This window comes from Stegastes partitus, unplaced genomic scaffold (genome assembly GCF_000690725.1).
Source record: "Stegastes partitus isolate 25-593 unplaced genomic scaffold, Stegastes_partitus-1.0.2 Scaffold7, whole genome shotgun sequence".
Taxonomy (NCBI): Eukaryota; Metazoa; Chordata; class Actinopteri; family Pomacentridae; genus Stegastes; species Stegastes partitus.
Genome location: NW_007577738.1, coordinates 1,857,835 through 1,884,212, shown reverse-complemented (window position 1 = coordinate 1,884,212; position 26,378 = coordinate 1,857,835). Strand labels below are relative to the sequence as shown.

The 26,378-nt window shown below is 40.9% G+C and overlaps 1 protein-coding gene across 1 annotated transcript in view; it reads right to left on the bottom strand.

Annotated features, from left to right (window-relative positions):
* Window positions 1–26,378, bottom strand: part of itprid2 (ITPR interacting domain containing 2) — a 50,319-nt gene that overhangs the window by 3,793 nt on the left and 20,148 nt on the right. Inside the window, exons 9-21 of the mRNA XM_008282496.1 lie at window positions 24,138–24,285; window positions 20,642–20,702; window positions 9,820–9,927; window positions 8,881–9,274; window positions 8,044–8,251; window positions 7,247–7,298; window positions 6,140–6,222; window positions 3,797–5,560; window positions 2,693–2,752; window positions 2,227–2,351; window positions 2,007–2,121; window positions 1,278–1,343; window positions 792–1,145 (exon numbers count right to left, since the gene is read on the bottom strand). Coding sequence (XP_008280718.1) covers window positions 792–1,145; window positions 1,278–1,343; window positions 2,007–2,121; window positions 2,227–2,351; window positions 2,693–2,752; window positions 3,797–5,560; window positions 6,140–6,222; window positions 7,247–7,298; window positions 8,044–8,251; window positions 8,881–9,274; window positions 9,820–9,927; window positions 20,642–20,702; window positions 24,138–24,285 — 3,538 coding nt within the window. The remainder of the gene's footprint in view (window positions 1–791; window positions 1,146–1,277; window positions 1,344–2,006; window positions 2,122–2,226; window positions 2,352–2,692; window positions 2,753–3,796; window positions 5,561–6,139; window positions 6,223–7,246; window positions 7,299–8,043; window positions 8,252–8,880; window positions 9,275–9,819; window positions 9,928–20,641; window positions 20,703–24,137; window positions 24,286–26,378) is intronic.

The window sequence follows — 26,378 nt, the reverse complement described above, 5'->3', positions numbered from 1 at the left end:
TTTGCTCAATGTGATTCTATAAAACACTAAAAATTCTGCACTTCTCAGCCTGAAAATGAAGCTATTAAGGACTGCCCTGCAACCTGCAGTCACGTGACAAAAAAATTCAGCGACTATTCGGCCACTAACAGACAAGTATGGAAACAAATTAAACATCCATCCAGCCATTATCTATACACCGCTTAATCCTCACTAGGGTCGCGGGGGGGCTGGAACTATGCCAGTTGACTCAGGGCGAAGGCAGGGGACACCCTGGACAGGTCGCAAGTCTATCACAGGGCTACACTTAGAGACAGACAACCAAGCACACTCACATTCACACCTATGGACAATTTAGAATCACCAACTAACCTCAACATGTTTTTGGACTGTGTGGGAGAAAGCCGGAGAACCCAGAGAGAACCCACGCTACACAGGGAGAACATGCAAATTCCATGCAGAAAGTTTCCAGATATCTTCTAGCTGTGCAGCCCCAAATTAAACATGTGAGTAGTAAAATATTTAAAGTATGTAGAACCACCATTTTCCCTCAGTATTGGTAGCACCTGTGGAAACTTGGAAATGTTGTACAGGTTGGTATTTTTAAAGAAATTCAACTTTCCTCTCTTTTTGTTCATGACTTAAAGCAATATAACTGTGTCATACTGCACGAAAGACATTTCTGAGTTGTTTCTACTTCTAGTCATGGGTGTGCTGTTTCCGCAGAGATGCAGAAATGTATTTTGCATTGTTTTTTTCACTACAATCACATTAAACACCAACATAAATAAATCACCAAGTTTGACTGTTACCTCGCTGATGAGCTGCTTCAGGTTGCCCACTCTGACTTCTCCCACTGCTCCCTCTTCCTCTGGGGATTCTCCTCCTCTTCCTCCTTCTTCTTCCTCTCCTCCACTGTCTCTCTCTACATCCTCCTTATTCTCCTCCTCCTCCTCTTCCTCCTCCTCCTCCTCAGTGTGTTTGCTGGGTCCAGGACGGAGGGAAGGGGTTATGCTGATTGATGCTTTATACACTCCTTGCCTCCGCTCACCATCTCCCCGTCTGAATGGACTGGACGCCCTGGAAGAGGGGGCGGTGGAGGGGGCATGGCCGTCAGAGCTGATCTCCGATTGGAGGAAGAGCTGCTCTCTGAGGAGGTCTGACATCTGGACAGACATGAAGACATACAGGAAAAGGTTTAACACAAACGTGAGCGGTTTTAGTTTTATATAACAAACTCATGTGTGTGTGTGTGTGTGTGTGTGTGTGTGTGTGTGTGTGTGTGCTTGTGAGCTGACCGGCTCCATGGCTCTCAATGCAGAGGCGGTGGCCAGACTGTCAACACTGCGGTCTCTATGAAGACTCTGCAGAAGAGAACAGCACTGGCAGCATTACTATACAGTCAGAACATGTTGTTTGTCAGTTTAGTCCAAAAATCACATAAACAGTCTTAAATCAGGAATATACAGTATGATGTATGAGTGAATAATAATATACTAGTAAAAAGTTGACACACACCTTCTCCTTCACATTTTGTTAAAGCATACAATTAAACTGAAGCCACCAAAACTATGAAATAAAACATATGGAATTTGGCAGTGAGAAAAAAAGTACAAGCAAAGCCAAAATGTGCTTTCGATTTTAGATTCCTTAAAGTAGCCAACTTTTTCTTTGATACCAGCTTTAACATGCTTCATTCTCTAAGTCAACTTCATGAAGTTGACCACTTGAACCTTTTCCAGTGGTCTTGATGGAGTTTATACATATCTTGAGCACCTGTTTAGGCTACTGTGAGGAATCTAAAATATGAAACATATTTTAATAGTTTGGTGTCCTCAGTATTGTTCTAACCTGTGAAAAAGGGAAAAATTAGGAAAAACTCTCGAATGCGGTTTGCCCAAAAGTTTGCCTTGTATTGTATATACCCTGTGTTGTGTATATATACTCTGTGTTGTGTGTGTATACTCTGTGTTGTGTGTGTATACTTTGTGTTGTGTATATATACTCTGTGCTGTGTGTATATATACCCTGTGTTGTGTATGGTGTGTCAGCTCCATCAATCTGTCTTCCAGCTGTTGCTCCAGCTCCTGCAGCTCCTCTCTGACTGCTGATCTCAGAGACTGAAGCTGCTCCAGTTCCAGCCTGCAAACAAATGCACACACCAGGTTTGCTTTGTATCATAGTATCACACACGGTACGGTCACAGTTTAGCTTACAGTATAACACGTGTTTGCCTTTATCACTCACCTGTCAGCAGGGCTCAGGTGTTTGTAGACAACAGCCTGCTGTTGGAGGATTGACAGCTCCAGATCCATCATCTGACTGCGGAACAAGTTCAGATTCCTTCTCTTCTGCTGAAACTCTGCCAAAGACTGAAAACAGAGAGAGACAAAAAGTGAAGTCCACTCTGCTGCTTCCTCAGTGAAAAAAGACTCAATATACACTGAAAGTTGACAGCATATTTAAGCTTATGCAATGCAAAAAATAGTGGAAAAATAGTAAATCCAGAGCACCTGGTCCTCACATGTTAACACTGACCCAGAGAACATCTTGTATTTTTAAAAAAAACCTGCAATTTTGTGTTTGTGTAATGGAAGTCCCGTAAAAACTGAACATGGCAAGATCGAAAAGTCTAAACTGTAGGTATACAAACGACAAAAAGTACAGACTGCTACACAGAAAGAAGGTAGGCGTGTGATGAGGGTGACAGTACCTGGTGGCTGGGCAGAGCTGCGCTGTGATCACTGAATGCACCCGGAGTGTCGGCTCGGTTCTAGATGGAGAGGACAGTGATATCAAGTAAGGAAGTGGAAGACAATGAACTGACAAAAGGATAAGTTAGAGCACAAATAGAATCTCATTCATGAAAATATAGGAAAGGATGTCGAGGTGGCATGACAGTATAGTGGCTAGTCCTGTCACCTCACAGGTAGAAGGTTCTGGGTTCAAATCTGGGCCTGGGGTCTTTCTGTGAGGAGTTTGTATGTACTCCCTGTGCAATATAGGCTCTCTCTGGGTTCTCTGGCTTCCTCGCACATTCCAAAAACAGGCTAAGGTTAATTGGTGACTCTAAATTGTCTGTAGACCTCACAGCACCTCCAAAATGCACTAATTATCCATCCATCCATTATCTATACACCGGGGGGGGCGTAGGGCGAAGACAGGGGACACTTTGGACAGGTTGCCAGTCTATCACAGGGCTACACTTTCAGACAGACAACCAAGTACACTCACATTCACACTTACAGACAATTTAGAATCACCAATTAACCTCAAAATGTTTTTGGACTTGTGGGAGGAAGCCGGAGAGAGCCGGCCACAGGGAGCACATGCAAACTCCACGCAGAAAGATCCTGATTCCCCCACCGGGATGCGAACCGGCGACCTTCTTGCTGCGAGGCAACAGTGCTACCAACCGCGCCACCTTGCAGCCCATACCAAAAACAATGCATCACAATTTTACAGGCTATGTTTGCCAACAATGTCAAACCTATTTTCCTGCACAACTCATCCTGTGCTGGATATTTAATACCATACTTGAGGGCATATGCATAAAAGTCATCATCTGCAGGCTCTTGGGTTTGTCCAGAATAGTAATGACTCACTCACTTTTATTTTTCCCTCCATACATAAAGAAAATAATCAGGAAAAAACAATCGGCTTATATGACCACAAGTGTTTCTTTCAACATGGGACCTATTTTTATGGCACAGAGGAAGAACAGTAAACATAAAGTTGCAATGAAACCAAGCACAACAGACTACAACTACAGGTTACGTACCAGAATCTTAAGAGGGTGGGACTAAAGAGGACTCACCTGACTCAGACTCTGAACCGTTCCCCGGATCTCATGCAGAACTCTCCTCAGTTGCATCTCGGTGGTGCTCGGGTTAACACCCGGAGCAGCAGGAGTACCGACCCTCGGGTGGAAGTTGTGACCAAGGCCAGCGAGGAAGCCCGGAGCAGAAGGTGCGAGACCAGGGTGGAGACTGTGTTCATGGGCCAGAGGTGAATACTGGGTGACATGATGAGGGAACAGCAGGTGTGGGCTGATGTTGTACCCATGGTAACCAAGGTAAGGTGAGGCAAATGGTGAGCCATGGAGGGGAGGAGTGGCATTGTAAGGTGACTGATGACTGTATGGATGGTTGTAGCCCTGTTGGTGCATTGTGGGAGTTCCAGGATGTAAGTGACCCAGACTGATGGCGTGAGGTACTGTGGAGGTTGAGGGATGAACCAAGTTGGACATGCTGCTGGGTGGATGGACTAGGGGGGTATTAGGTTGGTGGAGATTGGTTAGACTAGAATGGTGGATTAAGGAGGGGTTGTGGTAGTGATGGAGGTTAGGAAGACTTGCATATGGATGAAGAGGGGAGGGGCACTGCGGCGGAGGATTTAAAGTGAAAGGGCACGGGCTGGAGCACTGAGCTGAGGGGTTAGGGAACATCATCTGCCCTGGGTTCCAACTTTGCTGGTTCTGGTTTGCGCCCATATTCTGCTGGAAATGGCCAGGCTGCTGCTGATTGGAAGACAGATCAGGAACACTCTGGGTGCTCCATGAGTGGACATGGTCTCCTGGGGACCAATCAGGAGGAGGGCTGGAGCTCTGTAGGGAATAGGACGACCGCATCAGGTGGCGAGGGAAGGGTTTGGGTGGGATGGCAGGTAGTGGATTTTTGTGAGAGTCAGATGAGGAGCTGGGGTTTATGCTCAGAGTTGATAAGTAGTTGGTTTGTCCTTCCTCCTCCTTCTCCTCGTCCTCCTCCCCCTCCTCAGCAGCATCCTGGGTGGTTTTGGAGGGTTGTCTGGGTTTGGTGTAGTAGGACGTCTGGCCTCGACCAAACTGGATTCTGACAGAAGGTACGGCCGTGGAAGGCGTGAGAAGCGAGGAGGGTAGGGAGGAGGACCTCTGCAGGGGGATGAAGCTACGTCTTCCTTGTCCCCCCCCTGCAGTTTGTGGCGTTGTGTTGCTCGGAGAACCTGTCCGGCTTAGCTGTTGCTGTTTGGCTCGGTTCAGAGCACTTAGAAGTGGAGAGGATGGAGCAGGAGGACAAAGTGAACCAGAAACATCCGAGAACAGAGCTTCTTCTTGGACCTCAACACTCTCAACTCCCTCTGTGGGTGGATCTGTGTCTGTGGTGGTTTCAGACAGGTTCTGAGTCTGTTGGGGTACTTTCTCTGAAACCGACAGATTCTGTATGTTTTCTAATCCTGGTTGTGGTTCTTGTTCAGCAGCAGATATGCTCTTGGAAGTCTCTGGTTCTGGTTTTTGATCAGTCTGGTCCCTACTCTCTACTTGCTCCCCGTCCTCGGTATCATCCTGCTGCGCTCCCATTGGTCTGCTCCGTGGGAGATGGTGAGCTGTGTACTGTGGAACCTGCTCTGGACTTCCTCCAGTGTCTTCTTCCCTGGAATCGCTACTTCCATCAGCCTCAGTGGCACCACCAGGTACGCCTCCTGCCCCTTTGCCATCTGGCAGATCAAATGCTGGTTGGTCCATTGCGAGGGGTGTGGCCACATCTTGTGAAGGATGTGATGTCACAGTGGTCTCACTGTCACAGCTATCGCTACTGTCCTGCACCTAAAGATGATTAATTAAAATGTTATTATTAGTTGCAGAAGTACATGGCACCACCACCTATCATCAATAATAAACACAAAGTACATTTATCACCTCAAGGAAAAACCACAACACTACTAAAGTACTTTAGTAAATTTTAACCTTTGTCTACCTTAAATAGGTGTTCTACAAATGTGTTGTCTTGCATCCTCCCAGGTGTCCATTTAAAGATAACACCAGACTCACCTTCACCTTTTCTGCTATTTTATTCATCAGAACACCTTGTTGTGCACTGATGCTTATCACAACATGTGCTTGACTAGAGCGGATGTGTATCTGACGACATATGAGAACCTGAAGCAGCTAAAGTGGTTCTGACAGAGTTTTTTTTTCTGAGACTGGCTGATGTGTAAACTTTTATTACACACAATAAAGTCATTTTTTTTAGATTGCATGTGATTAATCTGCGGAGATGTTTTTCCCCTAGGTGTGATAAAGCTCTGAATGGAATTTTATGAGCTTGAAATAAATTAAAGGTCAAAATTGGGGATCATAAATAGAGATAAACAGAAATAAAGTCAGTAGAGATGTGTGACAGACCTTTAGGTAGCTGTTGGAGTCGGCGGAGGGTTCCTCAGCAAAACCACTGCTGTCTGACTGCTGACTGCCTGTCCTCAACAGGTCTGAGAAAGACACGATAAAAAACACCACGATTGTTTCTGCAGTATCACATCTGTCCTGCAGGTGGCAGAGTGGAATCATTTATTCTGAGCATAAAGCAGTGGGATTAAAAGACAGGACAGTCTGTCCTCACAGGAAACATGTTTATAGCAGACAAGAATAGGCTGTGTATATACTCGACATATACACAAGGCATGACACAAAAGATTTATATTCTCAAATCCTACAGAAAGACACTGACTGGAGACTCAATACAGATGCTCCTTGTTTTCTCATTCTCATTTTTAAAGTCTACCTAAATCCATTGAAGGGTTTGCAAGGCCTGATTTGTCTTAAAATTGGCAAAATTAAAACATTTACTAAAGCCAGAAACTGTAAAAACAGAAGGAATCAAAAGATTGTTGACGGTCTTTAAACTAATGATGTGCGGTTCCATTGGGAAAAATAATCAAATCAAAGCTTAGAAGTATATTTTATCAAAATCCCTTTCTCACATGTCTTATTTAAAAAAGATGCCAAAAATTAAAAATTTGCACTCAAAAAAATCTGGAAAAAACAAAAAAGAATTACAAAAAAAACCCCACACAAACCACACTCATAAAGGGCCTCTACCTCAAACCATGGTTGTGTTGTTTCCTTAGAGGTGTAGAACTTTATATTGCAGTAAAAAATGAGCCCACAGTGAGTGAAAATGTTGAAGTGGCAAAAAAACACCCAGAAACTCTTTGGGGTTTAGAAAGGGTTTAGTTTAAAACAAAATCCACACATCTTTCAGTGCAGAAATGTTGAGCTGAGGAGAATATGAGGATTCAGCAAAGAAATCTTTAATGTTTAAGTCTTTAAGGAAAAAGACAAATAGAAAAATGGAAGAAATAGATCAAGATCAAGAAAGACCTCACATCGTGCATTTTGTCAGGTAGCACTGAATGTAAACACAACATCAGTTTGTTGACAACAAAACTCAGCAGGGCACCATTAAGTTAAGTGGGTTGATAAGTTCATAAAGAAATCAGAATCAGAACTCACCGGTGGCTCTGGACGTTCTGGATGGCAGAGCCTCATCTTCGTTACTCAGAATCTGAATGACAAACAACAGACTGTACTTTAAAGGAAAGAAACAAAGAGCTGCTAAGAGTCAGTGCTTTTACTCAAAGAAAAAACAGAGGCCTCCCAGTAGCTATTGAATCACTGGGCAGATTTATGCAGATACAGGGGGTCAGCATGCTTGTTCTTGTAGCAGCAAACCTTCATTAGTGTCCTAAGAAGGTAGAAGTCGCTGTAAAGGGTAATACAAACTGTTTTTCTGAGAGATTTTTGACATGTACTTGTCATCTCTACTAGTCCTTTTTGTTTTTTTTTGGCAACATTAGTGAATCATGAACTCTACAAACAGCAGATCAGATCACACAAACCTCCGGTGGTCTACATGTTGGGAATGAATCACAGTTAGTCCACCTGCTGACATCTCTGTGCAGCTGGTTTTAAAGACAGTAGCATCACAACTGAGCTCTGAGTCTCAGTGTAGCCTAATCATATTTCATGACGTTTCTATTCTGGTGTTCTGATGCAATGAGAACAGGATTTATTTGCATGAATTTGCCTGCTAGAACACTTTTCTGGCATTGTTCACAAGCAACAGGGGAAGCAGGTGAGAAGATGGAGCTTGTTAATATGACAACATCACAAACCCATAAATATGGAAGGTGATTTGAATGATCAGAAATGACTAAAAAGGCATCAATAACAGCACTGTGACTGATCTGTGTGGGAAGAGTCCACCCTCTGATATGATCCAATACAAGCAACCCCGGAGAACCTCTTACCTCCTCCATGTCAAAAGAGTCTGCGTTTTCAGTGCGAAGCTGGGCCAGCTGAGGCGGGGCCAGGGTAAGAGGAGCTTTGTCTGGGGTGGAGGTGAAGTTCTTTTCCTCTTTGACCACCTGAGTTCTCTCCTCTTCTGTTCTCTGATTGGTTGACTGACGATCAGCTGACTCTGGCTGATGCTCTGGTCCGGCGCTGTTCTGTTCAGGACTGATGGGAGGTCAGACGTTACTTAACAGCAAACAGAGCTGATCTCAGCCGGGGAGAATTAAACTTTAATGGCTAGCTGTTCATTGCTTTATAAACTATTTTACAAATATTCAGATGAATCATAAGATATACAATATTTTATTTGAACTTAAACATGTGGTTTCCAGTTTATTTTCCCCCTGCAACCTCCTGTTAGTTTCAGTTATTATGACAGTTTCTCCTAGAACATCTTTAGTGTTATCATGCATTTAATGAAAAATTTTGTACATGAGAACTTTGATTTTCACTTTCCGTGTCCCATTAATTGGCTTGTGACCTCTCAGATTTTGTCCAGTGACCCTTTGGATATAGCTCTTAGTTTGGAAACCACTGAACTAAACTGCCTCCAGTAACTCTATATGAAGTAGTTAAAAGTAGTATCACCTACAGTAGCTTAAGGCGTAAAACCAGTGCAGTTTCCATTAAGGTGTAGGACTTTATATTGCAGTAAAAAAAATGAGCCAGCAGTGAGTAAAAATGTGACGAAAGCAAATAAAATGCCAAGAAACTGTTACGGGCTCAAATAGAATATTCATTCCACTGCTGCGCGCTGGTTAACATGTTAGCTAACTAACATCAGCTGCTGTTACCTGTTGTCTGTCAGCCGATCTGACTCTGCGTCCCCGTTGGTTTCCTCGGTAACCGTCGCCAGGGAACAGTTGTCTTTCTTGCGCATGTGCTTCTGGCTGACTGTTTCCGTCTGGTGACCAGAGTTGGTACTGCAGCTGTCCTGTTCTGGACCAGCGTGAGCTTGTCCGTTGGTGTGTGCGTGATCGGAGGCGGTTGTGTGTCCGTTCAGTTGCGTGTGCTGGTTAGCCGTTTGCGCTTCAGGCGACTCAGGTGAGGCCGCGAGCAGGTTGTGTTTGCTGATGCTCTTCTTCAGGAGCTGTTTGGCGACGTTCACGGCAGACCTGCTCTTCTTCTGAGGAGGAGACTGCTCACCTCCACCTCCTCCTACTCCGCCTCCTTCTACTCCCTCTCCTCCTGAGGGTAATCAGAGTAAAACGCACCTTCACTCATTTGTACAGCTTGTTTTGTTATTGCTAGTATCCATCAACCAAGTGTTCATCCCAAATTGACAGTAAAAACTTCCATATTTGCTTTGACAAACAAAGTGGAAACTACTTTTTTCCTAAATCTGTTAAAATAAAATTTATCTGATAGTGAGGCAGTTGACTAACATGAAACAAAAAGTCAAATGTTTTCAATGCTGAAAGCATGTATTTATCATCTAAAGAGGCACAAATGTTCCTGGTTGAAGGATAAAGTTAATTAAATATGACTAGAATTCATGTGGCCCTTTTTATCTCAGGAATAAAACTAATAAATAAAATAATTACTGATTATCCATCTCTTCAAATATTCACCTCTTCAAAAGTCAAAACACAGATTTTGATATTTTTTCTGCTAATTGAGCCATTCGTAATTTACCACACACAGTCTATCTTTATCATACATTTATTATACATTATACATTCATTTTACTATTTAACAGGGAAAATTCAGTTTGATGTTGTTGCCATGCTTACCAAGCTCTTTGGAGCTGATGCGTTGGACGGGTTGTCCAGAAACCTGACTGTAGAGCTGGAAGAACTCGTTAGCAACTGTCGTCAAGACCTCGATCTGACGGAAACGACCTGAGAAAGACGAAAGCAAAACAACAGTCACAAAAAGATTCACAATTAAAGCATAAAAAGAAATAAATAAATAGAACAGACAGAAATAACAGAATAAACCACCAAATTAATTGAACACAGTATGTTAAAAAAATATCAAGGGAAAAGAGGCAGGTTTTAAATTTTTTATTTTAAGTTTCAGTTGGACATTGAAAGAGTTAAACTATTCCAGAGCTTCAGGGCAAAGACAACAAAAGCTTGGCCTACTTTTATCTTAAGTTACTCTCTCATACTGGTTATCTGATCTGAGAGACTTTGTATGGATGCCCCAAACCAGAAACGTACTCTGAAAACTAATAACCATTTTTTAATTTTTTTTTTTTACTTCAAGTCCATCATTGGTCATTGATTGAACCGCTAACAATTTATCTGTCTGTCAAAGTCTGGAACGTTTTAACATGAACAATAATCCCTTCCTACCTTAAAATGGCTCATATGTAACTCTACAGCCTCCATTCTCTTGAACTTGTGGATCTATGAAGTCACTGTCTCTCTCAAAACTCACTCTTCTGCTGCTGTATGGAGCTCAAGCACACCAGCTCACCCACAACTCTGTTCAAACACTGTAAAACTACTCTGCATTACATATTGGCAAGTTGAACAATTGAACTAATTCAGTCATAATGTTCGAACCAAAAACGGATTCTGAAGCAGAACAGTCTTACAGAAAGTTCCACTCTGTAAGCTGACAGGACTAATTCTTTATGTCTGTTACATATAAAACTCTGGAAGCCTGAATCTGTACTTTTTAAATAATCATTGGTGTACTGCAGTTTCCAGTTAGAAATGCTCCAGCAAGCCATTGCCGGCTTATTTTGCTCATGACATGTTAACAATGTAAACAAGGGGGGGCTTAACTCCACACTGAGCGAGCACTTTATTAGGATATACTCTGTCAGGCCTCCCTTTGCTCTCACACAGCCTCAGTTCTTAATGTCACAGATTCCACAAGATGCTGCTTTAAGATTCTGCTCCATGTTGACGTCACATCATTTCTGCACATTTGTCAGCTGCACGTTCACGCTGCCAATCTATTATCCTACCACATCCCAAAGGATTGGACCCAGATTTGCTGAGTGAAGAGGAAGTTCACTAAAACTCACTGTCATCTTCTTGAAATTAATTTGAGTTTGCTTTGTGACGTGATGCATTATTCTGCTGAAAGCAGCCTTTAGATGGTACATTTTTGCCATAAAGGTCAGCAGCTATATTTAAATAGTCTGTGGTATTTAAGCAATGATTGGCTATGGCCCAAAGTGGGGTAAGAAACATTCTCTGTACCATCACACCACCACTAACCTGGACTGTTGACACAATGCCGGTTGGCTCCATGGACTGCTGACAACAAATTCTGAGCTACCATCTGCAGCCTTTTATGCTTGTTTTGCCAAATTTAAGAACTTTCAGCAGTAAATGACTGAAGAAAAAAAAGCTTCATGTTGGGCCTGAACATGGACGTCAGAGCTTCCTCCTCCTGTGGTTGTGTAAGTCGAGCTGTCAGTCTCATCGCTAACAGGATGATGACTTGCATACTTTCCCTCCTCCCCTCCTCTCCTCCATCGCTGGCTGTCTAAATACTTGTCAGTCTGTTATGAAACTCAGACTCCTGTCTTCCATCTGTCGCTCTGTAAACACCTTCGGGACTCGCTCTAATGTCATCACCTGAAATACAGCACAGTCCTGTTCTCTCATTTTCGCTCACCTCTGACCTCTCACTTCTTAAAAAAGACCTTTGGCTCATAAATTTCGATGGTGGTGTTCGGTTACATCACAGCCGCGACGATCTGGTGATTCTCATTCTTATTTAATCTTGGATGACAGACTGAAACATTTGCTCAGGATGGAAAACCATTGTAACTGCTGCAGCAGTGAGTTTACGAATATTGTGACATTTTGTAAACGCTGACTAGCATCAGCGCATTTTCAGGTATTTTACACAGACGGATAAGAAACATGAAGAGACAGAAGGAATCACACCTTCAACCGGGACATTGTGATTACACAGCAAGTTTCTCAACCAGCAAATCTTTACAGTCAGATGGATTCTGAGCTGCTGCCATCAGAAAGGTACTTAGAAGCCTTTTGTCCATAGCAGCAAAGGTACATGCAATACAGTCCAACAACAAAGAAAAGACAAAGAATAAAATTGTCCAGATCAAGGATTTTCAAACATGTAACCTGAGAGTTAAAGTGCGTCATGGTGGGCGAGGGGTGAGACGATGATCCAGCATGAGCATGTTATCCACGAGGTCAGCAGGCGCGGCAAAGGCAGTAAACGGACTTGAAAGCTTTTGATCCCAGTTGCAACAGTTTGCATCAAAAACCGCACTCCTTCTTAAGCGAACACACACAATACACAGACTTACACACTGAGCTTGAACTACTCTGACATATAGCATTCAACACAGCACATATTCGCCACACTTCTAAGGTTTCTTCAGTATCAAAGGAATCCAGTGAAAGCTGTTTGTACATCCTGTAAAAAATGAACCGCTAATGGTCAAGTCATCATGCTTTTACTGGTGTTCTAATGTAAACAGATGGATTTAAAGAACTTAAGCTTCAGCCCACAGTTTAATATCAGTATAGAACTGTAGAGCCATTTTAGCTCCTACTTTTGGTTTTATTGCCCTTTTATTATATGATTCACTCCCAGTGCTCTCATCATATATACAGTGCTCATCACTTAATGTCATACCACTTTATAGAATATCTGTTTATAATCATAAAATATCGAAGTCCTGAATCACTTCCTATATAACCTATAGTAAAACAGCCCGTTTATTGTCATAGAATAACGTCATAATCCCGGTTTTTGTCACAACGAAATTCCCTGAAATTGATTCCTTTTGCCCGTTTAAAGTCACGGTCGGCCAATCGTTACAGCTCACTGGTCACGTGAGGCAGATTATCACACACCAGTCAGGCAATGTGTTTTTTTGTTTGTTTGTCAATTACCTGCTAACCTGAGATCTGCTTCACTGAGTTATTCACACACTGTCTGACATTAATTAGGGCACATCAAAGAAAATTGCATTGTTGCAGAGCATGTCACTCATAACTGAATTGCTCAGCTAGTTATCATAAGTTAATCCTCATGCAGATTGTACTGGTCCAGTACATAGGCTAGTTTTCAAACCCAAACTCGCCGCCATCTTGAAGCCAGCTTTTTGGATTATCCCAGACATAGTTATTATTCCATCCTGGACTGAGGGTATGATAATAAATGGGCAGCACTGTATTAGGTTTTTTTTTCAGCAAATTAATGACGGTCTCACATGTCCTCTAAATGTGTCTTTCAATTCAAAATACTGCAAAGATAATTTATTTCACCATGACTATATAACCCCTGGTTTTAGACCTGTTTGAAACTGGCAGTTTCATTTGATGCCACTTTCAGGAAGACGACTCTCTCTGCTTCTGTGTTTGACAGTGTAGAGCAAAAGCGCATGGCAGCCAACACACATGTGATTAAGTGTGTGAAACCAGGACTTTGTATTGCTTCTAACTTTCTATGTAAACAATCTTTTGACATGTAAATACTACAGACTTCACAGCACAGCCTTGTTGTTAACTCGTGTTTATGGTGAGTATGTCATACTCCTTCCACTGTCTGACAACAAAAATAGAAAATATGTAAATGAGAACAGCTTTATTGGGAATTTCCATGTATTTGTGAGCACAGAGAGCAGGAGAGAAGCAAACAGATGGAAACACTGGCTGAGTTTAGGTTTTAATGAAGAATAACAGACAACATCACAATTTGTTTGTTTCAAATGGTCCTAAGGTTTCCAACTAGCTGCATAATATGCTAACACGAAGGATTTTACAATCGATGTGATGACATTTCATCCATCCATTATCTATACACCGCTTAATCCTCACTTGGGTCGCAGGGGGGCTGGAGTCTATCCCAGCTGACTTAGGGTGAAGGCAGGGGACACTCTGGACAGGTCACCAGTCTATCACAGGGCTACACTTAGAGACAGACAACCAAGTACACTCACATTCACACCTACGGACAATTTAGAATCATCAATTAGCCTCAACATGTTTTTGGACTGTGTGGGAAGAAGCCGGAGAACCCGGAGAGAACCCACGCTGCACGGGGAGAACATGCAAAGTCCACGCAGAAAGATCCCGGGTGTATTCACTGGGACGCGAACCGGTGACCTTCTTGCTGTGAGGCAATGGTGCTAACCAAGCCACCTTGCAGCCCGTGATGACATTACAGTCAAAAATAAAAGAAATCTACTGGTCAGTTTCTCAGATGCAACGAGTGCATGGAAACTCTTATGTTCACTCTTGTAGCCAAAAGCAGAACATTTGGTGCTCTTTGCGCTTAGCAGAGACATTTTAGAGTTAGCAGAAGGAGCTCTAAAAATTACATTAACCTGGCAAACCACAAGACAGCTGCTCTTTCAGAACAGCTCACCTCACAAGCAGCTGGCAGTGAGGAGGCAGGATTGTACAAAGCTTGAGCTAGAAGACTGTTTGTTCCTGAGTTGGAACATAGCAGCTCAGTAAAATTCTCACTGACTTGTAAAGCTGGGAGATTTTCCAGTTGCGGGTGAGCTTGAGAAACGGCAGCAGTAAAGGTATCCACATTGTAGCAGCTTTTACTTTACATCTGCAGGTTTATTACACCCACAGATCACAATACATATGGATTTCCACCATATCGTACCTTTTCATCTGGGGGAACAATAACAACTTGAATTGGGTTCATGCTTCTCAGAGTCTGCTGAAAGCATGGCAGTGCCTTGTGAAAATTTTAGCCAGAGCAATTTCACACATCAATAATATTCCACAGTGAAGTTTTCAACTTGTTCTTCTGGCCTGAAGCAGACAAAAAAATCAATTAACGAACATTTAAAATAAGCTTCAAAAATGCTTGAAGAAGCTACAAATAAATAACAAGAAGGTATGAAGGTTTAAAGGTATAGTAAACAAAATGATTGCAATCGAACTGCAGACCACTCCGTCATTCATTCTCTTCAGTGTTTTCACTCTAATCTGCACACGACTACAGAGCCTCTTATTCCAGCAGCCAGCTGAGTGCGATGATAGTAATAGTGTGTGCGTGCGTTTCCTGCTGCATGCTGACGCTGCATTAATGCTCACTCTGAGGATCCTAAAACAGGAAGTGAGGAATAAGCGAAAACAACGCACACTCCCTCTTTTTTCTCTCTTCATCCCGGGAGATTTTTTCTCATGGTGAGAACAGGCCTTACATAACAAACAACAACACGCACATGTGTGTCTGGGATCCAGGGAACCAATGGAAGAGTATGAGAATGTTCTGGAAAAGAAGAACACTTCCAGGAACCACAGACGGAGCCAGACGCTGTTAAAGGAGCAATTCACCTAAAATACAGGATCCGTTACTGCACACTTCCGCCAAACATTTACTAAATCAGTCAGGTGTGAATGCTGGGACGATGTATTGCCCGTAAGGAATCAACTGTATCTCAACCGCTCTCCTCTCACATGTTTCAGTATGCAGGGATTGAAAGCCGATAGTACAATATTAGCACCCACTTCATCCCTCTGAATCCCTAAACCCGCCAGTGGGTTAAAATGACATGGTATCTTTTCCAAAAATTATAAAATTACACTTGTATTCAGAGCCAGAAACTGCAAAACCAGAAAGAATGATCAGATCTTCTTTTTTCTAACGTTCTTTGAGGTACTCGTGTGACATATTGTTCTATTGGAAAACTAAAGCAAATCTACGTCTAAAATTGCAATATTTAATCAAAAATCCTTTTTTCTACATGCTTCATTTAAACATTTACCAAAAATGGACTATTTGCCCTGACAGAATTGTGTAACACAAAAAATTCTGGGCTCCTGGGTATAAGCGGGGAAGTTGTTAGTGACTTAGCTGTGACCAACAGTCACATGAGAAAAATTCGGGGACTTTTCCATTGAACTGCAACTAAACTAACGACTGTGTTAATGCAGAGCAAAGAACAGACAACTACGGAAACTAATTCAAAATGCAAAATATACGATATCTATATATAGCAAAGATTTCTTTCCAGTATGGGTAACATCTGTGGCCACTCAGAAATATTTTGTACACACTGATGCTAGTTTTGTTTAGTTTTTTTTTTTGTAAAATAAAACAAATAAAATCAACTTCAATTTTTAAAGTTTGTATGATTTAAGGCACTGCAATTGCACAGAACACATTTTCGAGTTCTCTCTACTTCTAACCATGATTGTGCTCTTTCTGTTGATGTGCAGGACTTTATATTTGTAGTGAAAATTGAGCCCACAGAGAATAAAAGTGTGACAGGAGCAAAAAAATGCCCAGAAGCAGCACGGGATTTAGAGAGTCATGCAGCGATTATTCAGGTATGTAGAAATGAGACACCAGAGTTTCTAAATCTCTCTATTTTCATTCCTCACAAAAATTTCATTAGTCTTCATGTGTGCAAAAGAATCCAAATCCTTAATTCTCCCCTCCAGCAATTTCACCAAGTTTCGTCTTTTTCAGTGACGGCCGGCTTTTGCCTTCAGGTGTGTTTAGACACCATGCTGCAAAAACTGGTTTGTTTTTGAGCGATATATACATCATTTACAAACTTAAATTAGGTCAGAAAGAAATCCAGAATGTTTGAAGCTGACAAGCCACTGTTTAAAATCTTTTACAATCCAACTTCTGGCAGAACTTTTAACACTGCTGCTTAATCCTGGTACAGTCTTATAGTATCCTTAAACCTAACTTGTCTAATTATGGTTGATTTTGACTCGTTTGAAAGCTTTAAAGAAAACGCTAGTGTGCATTACAAAACCGACACAGACCACTTAACATTATTTCAAAATATTTTTAAATCCATTTGCTGTTCTCCGAAAGCAATCTTACTAGAAGATATCTGTAAAAACAATCAGTATGATCATGTAAAATCATTTGGTAACCATGTTAACACGTGTGTGGAGACTTTTCTTGCTGAGCGGCTCAAAAGCAGCATGAAAGGTGGCGTGTTAAGCTTGTAACCCATCAGTGTATATTTATGGTCAGCCTCCTTCATCCAATCGCTACCTATTTGTCACTATTCATAACCAGCAGCTGATTCAATCCAATAATACTAATAATGCCAAGAATCACTTCTGTCTTTATGAGACCACACGTACATACATAAAAAGCAGTAAAAACATTGCGTGACCTGCTCCTGGTTCATTTGCATCATTAAACACGGTGGGAGGTTGAGCTTTGCTGAAATTAGTCACACATAATTTGAATGCTCTTTGTGTGTTTATTTATGTCCTGTGGTGTCACAAATTAAGGCACAGAATGCTTACATAACTAAATTTCCCTGCGCCCAGCCCCGAAATAGTGATCATGTTTCCGATGTGGGTAATAAATAAACACAGATCAGAGTGATCACAGGCTATGGACAATGTGCGAGAGCGCCGCGACAGTCTGTATACTGAATGTGCTGCATATAAAGTGCACTCAAACAATAAATAATCCTTTTCTCCAAACACAATGCATCGCTATTTCAGGCCGAAGAAGCACAACAACTCGATCAAGGCGACTGGAGAACACAACAAAACAGGAAGCACATTATTGAATTTGTCTGTTAATTGGAGACAAATTCAATATTCGAACACTAGAAATACAATATCACCATATTAGTCGAGATTCCAGCCCACACAGATGCTATGAATCATGGCGATTATGTATAAATGGAACAAACATGACAAAACAAGACATCCTTTCCTGGAATATAGCAGAGGTAGAAAGTTAATATGTGAGCATGACTTTCTAGTTGCATAAGCATCATCGTTTAAATGATCTATGATGATGCTTTCAAGAAGCCACTAAAACAAAAATGATTAATGTCTATGATTTGTCTATTTGTTGGTGCCGTGTAAAATACATGCTTTTATATATGTTTCACATTCTCACAGTAAACAAGCTCCTCTTCCACTTTCTCTCATCGAAGTCTTTCCACGTGTATTCATTCACTAGATTTTTGCCATCATGAGTTGTTTTTCTGCCCACCAGACTTTGCTTCCACGAAATGTTGTCCCCTCTGCTCTTCTGCTGACTCAGTTGAGTCATTAAGCTTCAATGGTTGTGCCACCAAACAGCTTGTGACTCATTTAGTCGTTATGTGGAGATAACAAGTAAATTAGGTCGATACTGAGATAAGCAGATGGAAACAATATGTATGTGCGAGCAGCCACACCTGCGTTCAGTGTTCATAATGCTCTGCTTCACTCCGTTTGTTTTAGAATTCCAGCATCCAGGTTAATATGTCTGTGACCTTTGACCAACGGAACAACCTGAATCCTGAACAAATGAAGAGACTGGTGAGAAATCAGTTTGTTGTGTCTGCCACTCACAGTCACATCATGACTTTATTCTGGCTTTAATTGTGGCTGTTTTAAGTATTCGGGCACAATGATTAAACAATACATTTGCAGCCAGAATACATGTTTTTTTTTTTGCGTTTCTTTTGTCTTTCAACCCTCTAAACCAAAAGCAGTTATTTGCTCCCGTCACATTTTTACTCATTTTCTCTGCAATATAAAGTTCTGCACCTTTATGACAGATTTAAAAAATATGAAGCTAAATTTCTACAATCATTTATTTTCCCAAAACTGAAAAAGAAATTAACATTGTTCCATGTGCCCACAGATTAACAATGAGAGAAAATAGGGCCTCTACATACTATGGACTTTTACTACTTACGTTTTTAATGTGTTTCCATACTTGTCTCTTATCTGCTCTGTGTAAACACGGCCTGCAGTTCAGCCCCATTCAGGGGAAAAGTTCCTGAATTCTTCTCACGCAACTGTTGGTTGCAGCTGAGCCACTAATGGCTTCATTCATTCATTGCACTGAGAAGCACAGAATTCTTTGTTTTGTTCAGAATCTATATAGCGCAAATACATTATTTTTTTTAAGTAATTTTAATGAAAGGACTAGATAGAATAAAGTGGTTCTGATGAAATATCATGACTTTAAGCTTAGATCTACTTGCGTTTTCTGACACAGCGGGACATCACAGATGAGTAGTTCAAGGACAATCAGAAAGTTAAAAATTCTACAATTGTTTCTATTTTTTTAAGCTTATGGCTTTAATAAATTATTTCATTTTGCTGATTGTTTAAGTATAACTTGCCTTTCCAACCCAGCAGTGGGGTTGTGGGGTTCAGAGGGTTAATGTTCTGTCTCGACTTTGAGTAGGAATGTGCTGGGTTTTTTTTTTTTATAAATTGACATCTGCTTGTGATGACAAATATCTCACTAGTTTCACAATATGACAGAGAGGGTGAAGAACTGACTTCTTTTATAGCCATTGCTGCAGTCAGACTTCAGCACAACTCTGGCCTTAGCTGGTTGTCTTTCTTCATCTGAAACAGAGTCGCAGTGGAGACTCAATATGTAAATTATTTCCTTTCAGTAAAGTTGAATGAAATGATTTATGGCGTTATTTTTTGAAAACTTTTACTTTTGCTCAATACTGTGTATTATAGAGTCTATAGCCGGTGGAAGAGCATTACATTTGTGTTTACAATCACAATGTAGACTGACAAAATGTTTTGTGCAGAATGTAGATAATAATCTAAATAACACTAAAGCCTTTATTATTCGCTGATCGGTCAATTTCAGAGCTCTTGAAAGTTGCATGTAGCTAGTAGCCAAAAATGTTCTTTTTTTTTATCAGTTATGTGCAGTGTGTGTGGTGGGTTCATGTTACATGACCTCCTCAAAAATGTGAATATGTGCTCGCAACTTTACTAAATGTACAGTACACTGTGTGAACCAATCAGAACAACTACTTTTAAATACATATCTACTACAGCCAGCAACAGAAACTGCAAGCTAAGAGGTAAAAACAGAAATAGAAGAAATGAAAATAACAGGCAGGGCTTAAGTTGGTCTTGGAGAGATTTGGAAAACTCATGGACGTGGCAAAAAAACAACTAAAACTACTACACTCAACAATGTTAAAGAAAAGCTACAGGCCAGAAGGGTATAGAGAAAAATTCTAGTCCTCTTATTTGTGTTTAAACGTAAATGTTTAAAAGCTTTGACTAAACAACAGTCATATGCCATCTTGTTTACCACAAAAAAAAACTGCAACTAGTGATGCTTCAAACTGACCGAACAGCCTTTGAGGTATAAAATCAACCTGTACTGAAGTAGTTTCAGCTATGGAGCAATCATCGTCTTACACACACAGGATCTTTGGCAAAACCCTTTTTACAGCAGCAAGACTGTTAAACTGTCAAGAAGAAGAGAATCAGCTGTGTGTGTGCTGAATTAGCGAGCCAGTACCTTCATGCAAACACGAGTTTGAAAACAAAAAGGGGCCAGGATGTTAGCGGAGCAGGTCTGTGAGTGTGTGTGTGTGTCTCCGGGACAAACAGATCTTTGTCCTTCCTGGCAGTGTTGTCCAGGCAGTTGGCAGAACAGCTAAAAAAGCTGGAGGACCCCACAAAACCCCACATAAATACTGGGAACAGGACACACACTCAGTCGCCGAGCTTCACTTCCTCCGTCTACAGTTTCAGGACGTGAACCTCTGAGCTTCTCATCACTAACATGGTTAACCCTCCACCGGCAAGACTGAGGTGTTCGGCTGTTGAGGACGTAAACACACAAACACTAGAACAGACACGAAAGTGTAGATGGCGTGGAGGTACGTACTCGTCAAAGCGTAGTTGGGGTTCTCCAGTTCCATGCGCTGCAGCTGAGCTCCCAGGTAAACCTGCAAGTGAACCACAACAAGTTATGTTATTAGAAACAGCAGAAATATTTTATTGAAAGCAACAAGACAAGAAACAGACTCTAACAAAGTCAATCTGGTGTGTTTTCACAAGTAGAAAGGCTTTTAATACCCATGCAGCCAGTATAAGTCCATCTCAGCACTCCTTTCTGTTAATCTGATGCCATCTGATCATGTGAATAAGCAACCTGCTCACTTTTCCGTTTCTGGCATTTTTATAAATTTGTTTTCATCAACAATAAAAAAATAATCTTTAGTTGCTGCACTTGAATGAATCATCATCAAACCAAACTTCATTCAAAAAAGTTCCATTTTGAATTTAGACAGTTTTTATTAGATAATTCCCCTTGATTCTAAAATCTATTGGAGGAGACCAGATTGGAGCTAAAAATCTGGAATTATTCATAAATGTTCTCGATCTGGATTTAAATTGGAACTTCTTTGAATGGAGTTTGGTTTGATGAAGCTTCACTAAAGGCTGAAAGTAATAGTTATTTTAATGGTTGATGACAAAATCTAGAAAATGCCAGAAAAACTTTGAAAAATGTGGATCGGAGTTTCCTCCTGCTAAGTCGGATGTAGTAACATTTCTGTACCACTTCAACATCAACACGGTGCAGGTCTGAATGTCATCATGCACAAGCAACGGTAGTTTGAGTTATGTGAATCGATTTAAGGAAAGCTTTTTCCACAATTTAGCACCAATGACATTTTAAAAACATTATGGGCAGAGCGAAAGACACTTTTTCTGTGCCTAAATCACAAAAAAACACATTTCTCATTTAGTTGATTTACAACATCACATCTATTAGGCTTCAGTGTGAAATGTCCATTAAAAAACTTTACTGCTAAGAGGACTGAGTGTACAAGAGGATTCATGAGACTCACCGATGATGATGAATGCAAAAAAAAAAAGAAAATTCTGACAAAACGTTAACATAAGCTAAAGTTTAGCTTGTTGATTCCAGCTGTTTGTAAGAGTCTTTTCTATGCTTAATAAATACCTACAGGATGAGAGAGCAGCACAATCCATATATGCATCTCCAAAGCAGGAACGTCGTCCACATTTACTCACATGGAACAACAGACGTAACTTCAATAATTACTTCTGATTATAAATGATTCCTGATATGGGAACAGGATCAATCAGGATTTAACGGCAGGAAACACTGTGAACTTTTCTTCACCTCAGACAGGTGAACTGTTGCACATAGCCGTTTATCAGCTGTTGTCAAATTATTAGTTAGATAGCAGCGGTCCTCAGGTTCAGTTCTGAGGTCATTCACAGCTGTCAGGTTGTATTTTTTATTTTTTATTTTTTTTAATCGTTGGTGAAGTAGTAGTTAGATTATCATCACGCAAAAATAGAAGTTTCACTGTTTAGGAAATCCAGGTATTTGGACAGTTTGCTAATCTTGCTATAAGTTTAGATTTATTCTTTTGCTTTTTTTAGTACATTAAAATGTACTACACATCCCTGGGTGGACCGTCCAATCCTACCTGCATGACAAACATCGCGTCTGAATAAAGCACATAAAGCAATAAATTAAGGTAAAAGCGACCTATGTCTGAATAACTGAATGCCTTCACTTTAAGAGACTGATAAAGCCAGCAATGTTTCACAAGTCTTAAAAGTTTCACTGTGAGGTATTTTTGCCTGGACTACTTTTGCATTCCCTCACCAAAATGTTTGCATTCTCTGTGATCAATAAAATAAAGGTGGAGCTATGTTGTGATAGAATATTGGCTTATTTGGCTTACGATAGTAGAACGCCATTGGTTCTGACCACAGCACAACTCCATGTCTGTGCTACTGCAGTTAGAAAGAGGAGCTCTGACCCTAAGCGCTGCTGAGGCCCATTGGAACAGGCTGTCACTCTGATTTTGACTGTAGCCATAGCTGTACTTTGGTTGTTAAGTTTATAACTGTGACACATTGGTTTATAATGAGTGCAACATTAATTGCATGCAGTGTGCGCTGAACTGACAAGGCTTTGCCAGCTGAGTGTTGTATTGATGCCACAGCATTCCTGACCTACTGTGGAGTTTTCCTAATGCCTATCTGTCACAGAATAGAGGCACCAGCGGTTCAAATAGTTGCAGCTCAGATAGTTTTATTCATAGCACAGCAGATTTAACCACAACTATAACTTTGCCCATCACAGTGGCTGTATTAGCTGCCATGTCTCAGCCCTTTGAAAGGAGGAATGAGCAATATTTGCACCGTGTAAAATGTCACATCGTCTCTTCTTTCACTAGTATTAGTAAAACTTTTTCCTAACCCGGCAGTGTTATAACTACACTGGTCCAACACTATGATCAGAAGGAAAGCAAAAACAGCTGTGAAGGAATGCAGCAAAAACATCACACTGTGACCTGTCATACATTCCAAATTGTTGACAAGTTTTGCTTCTGAGTGAATGTAGCAAGATTTCGTATCCGTACAGTTAAAAACAAGACACTGGCACGCTAACAGACAGTGACAAAGTGAGTGTTTAACAAATGTAGTGAACGTGTTTACATGTGTATTAGTATCCTGGTAATGATTGGATTTCTGGAGTACCCAGAGTCATGTCTCAAATGGCATCTTTCCATAATTGGACTTGCTCGTTTGAGTGCATAAGTAGGTTCACACCTAGTGGCAACCTCCGGAGATGTAATGCTAAAGTGCCAATAACTGCTGCTCCCAGGATGGCCACTTGAGGCTTGCCCCAAAAGTGAGTTAATATCTATAGACCCCCATGTTAAAACGCTGAACTTTACAGCAATGACCTGCTACAAAAAGCAGTTGTGGTCTCTGTTGCTAATATCCTTGTTCATGATAACTGTACAGGAGGTAGATTTTTATATAACTCATCTGTTTAAATTGTATAAAGGCAAAAAGTTATGCATAATTAATGGTGTGGCCACTTTAAGCAACATGTCGGTGCTGCCACAGGACAGTCAATCATGCAGAGGCATTTGTACCACCACAGCGAATTTTAAAACTGCTCTTCAGACAAGCTACAGGTGATGTCATGGAAGGTTCCTCCATCTTTATACACAATCTATGATTATAAACCAAAGTACTGGACAAATTTAAATATGGATCCAAATACAGCATTGAAAATTAAAAATCCTCCTCTTGGGACAATAAATGCTAATACGTCTATTAGATCTGATTGGTCCTATAGGGACCAAGAATATATGTAGCAAACCATTAAACAGTAGAGATATTTCAGTTCAAGCCAAACTCAAAATGTTAATGTATTATATACTTTGGCTTAGGACCAAACGTGACCAGTTAAATTCCCACCTGTACTTCATGGTTAAGGAAAAGGTTAGCATGCTAACGAGCTAACTGCAATAATGAACAAGGTAAACACTTACATAGGCTTTACAATAACACATTTGTTCTCAGAATGCTGCCCTCAGTACCTTGATGTCGATGCCTCGCGCTGAAGATGTGCTGTTGAAGAACCTGGAGGGGATCTTCGCGGACAGGTCGGGTTCTTCTCGACCAAAACCAAGATTCAGGAGAATCTCCTCAGGGTCCTCTTCGTACAGGTCCAGCAGCTCTGACACACTGTGGACAAACACACAAGCTGTAAGTCCCTCAGTCAACGTCAGCTGGTGAGTGAGTTAGCTGGTGAGTTAGTCTGCTGGTTAGTTTAGTCAGTCTAACCGCAGGGTCAGGAGGATCTCCACTGGCTTCTCCTCTGACTGCTCCGACATCTCTGAAACACTACGAAAACACAGACAGCCAGTTAGTTCTTCTCACACACAGCCTGCTGGTAGTGGGTTAGTGAGGAAGTTAGTTAATTATTTGGTTATTGAGGTAGTTTGAGACAGTTCAGCCTCTCTGAAGGTTACAGCAGTGCTCAGCCCCTCCCCTGCTCCTCAACAGCCCCATCTGGAAAAGAAAGAGATCAGAAGAAACCTGACTAGAAGCAGAGAATCAGTCTGCCCAGGATCTTTCAAAGTTTTTTTGTGATTACTGGAACCCAGAAGACTGAAGTGGGTGGAGTTCACTTTAGAGTGGCTTTTAAAAAAATGTCTAATATTGTTGGTTGCATTGCCTTAAGTTGTGGTAACTGTGACTGGTTAAACATACAATTATGGTACCTTTTAAGTTATTAAATGGTTATTTTATTTGGAACTCAGGTAAGTTAAATTACTGAGCTTCTAATGGGCTGGAAGCTGTGACTTATTTCTCCCCTAAATTTAATCCGCAAGGTCACCACATATCATGCAATGCTGCCATTGGGCTTTGTAATAAAGATTCTTTCTTTTAGGTTTTGTAATTGCATAAAGCTGAGTACAAAGTGGTGGCGACAAGTTCCAGAAAGATAAAGTCATCTGCTGCCACAGTTATATTAGTTGTGTAAAGATTTGGATTGATTAGAATGAATATTTTTAGAAGCAACTTTGTGGTGGTTTGTGAAACTGCCTAAGAGCCGCTGACCACAGATTCCTGGAGGGACTGAGAGATGTAGTAAACCTGGGTTTGAACCCATTTTTCTTAACCCGAATCGGTTGCGCATTGAAGGTCTTGCACCACATAACTGCTGCGTTGCTGGTTTAAATCTGTATTTAATCGAGTTTAAAGTGGCTTCATTAAGCTCTGGTGTTGGTTTGTAAACGTGGTGTTTTTACACATCACTGTAGGCATTTTACCATCAAATGATTGGATTTCAGCCTGAAAAATCCTTTATTCTGCTATTAAACCTTGATTACAATGAACACAGCCCAGAACTCTCCAAAACCCTCTCAACCACATAACAATAGCAGATGGATTACCCATAATGCACCACTGATAGCCGCATTACACACAACACACCATTTACCACCAACTGATGGCACCAACCTGAAACCTTTAACCACACTCCCTGCACCTGAGCTCATCATTTTGCCCCAAACCAACCACCACCAACACAATCAATTGCTGCAACTGAAAATCCTGCATACACACTGATGCACCTCACACATTAGGGTGTTTATTTATTAAGTTTATTGACCACATCTGCAAAAAGTGATGTGAATCTGGAATATTTCTGACAGATCAATGACACTGTGAGCTGTTATTATTCAAACCAGTCAAATTTCACTGGGAGGAGCTCTCAGAAAAGCCTGGTAAAGTCGTGGCTTGCAATCATTTTTGCTTATGACCTCCTACATTGAGTTATTTTTGCTTGTGATAACAACAACAACAAAAAAACTGATGTATTGACCTGTAATTTTTCAAAATATAAAATATATATAATTAAATAAATAATTTTGCAAATTTCATGTATTGTTTTTAAGAAGGTTCTAACACAGATATGCACTGAGCAGGACATTTTATAGTTTTCAGTATTGGGTTAACATTGGCAGTAGTTTAAAGGAGCTCTGATATGAGTGTAGGAGGCTGGACAGTAAACAGTAAAGGCTGATATCAGTGAGATAAAATTAGAAGTGGTAACACTGGATTACATGCGGCATCGTTTCCTGTGAATTCCTCATGTGTATAAAGGCGATATATTACACCACAACATCACACTGCTGTACTTGTAATAAAACTACAATATAGAGATGGAAAAACAGAAGGTGAATGCACTGAATGGCTACTGCACACATATCCAAACATAAAAAGCTTGGCTCTATGAATTTAACAAAATTACAACTTTATAGATCTAAAGA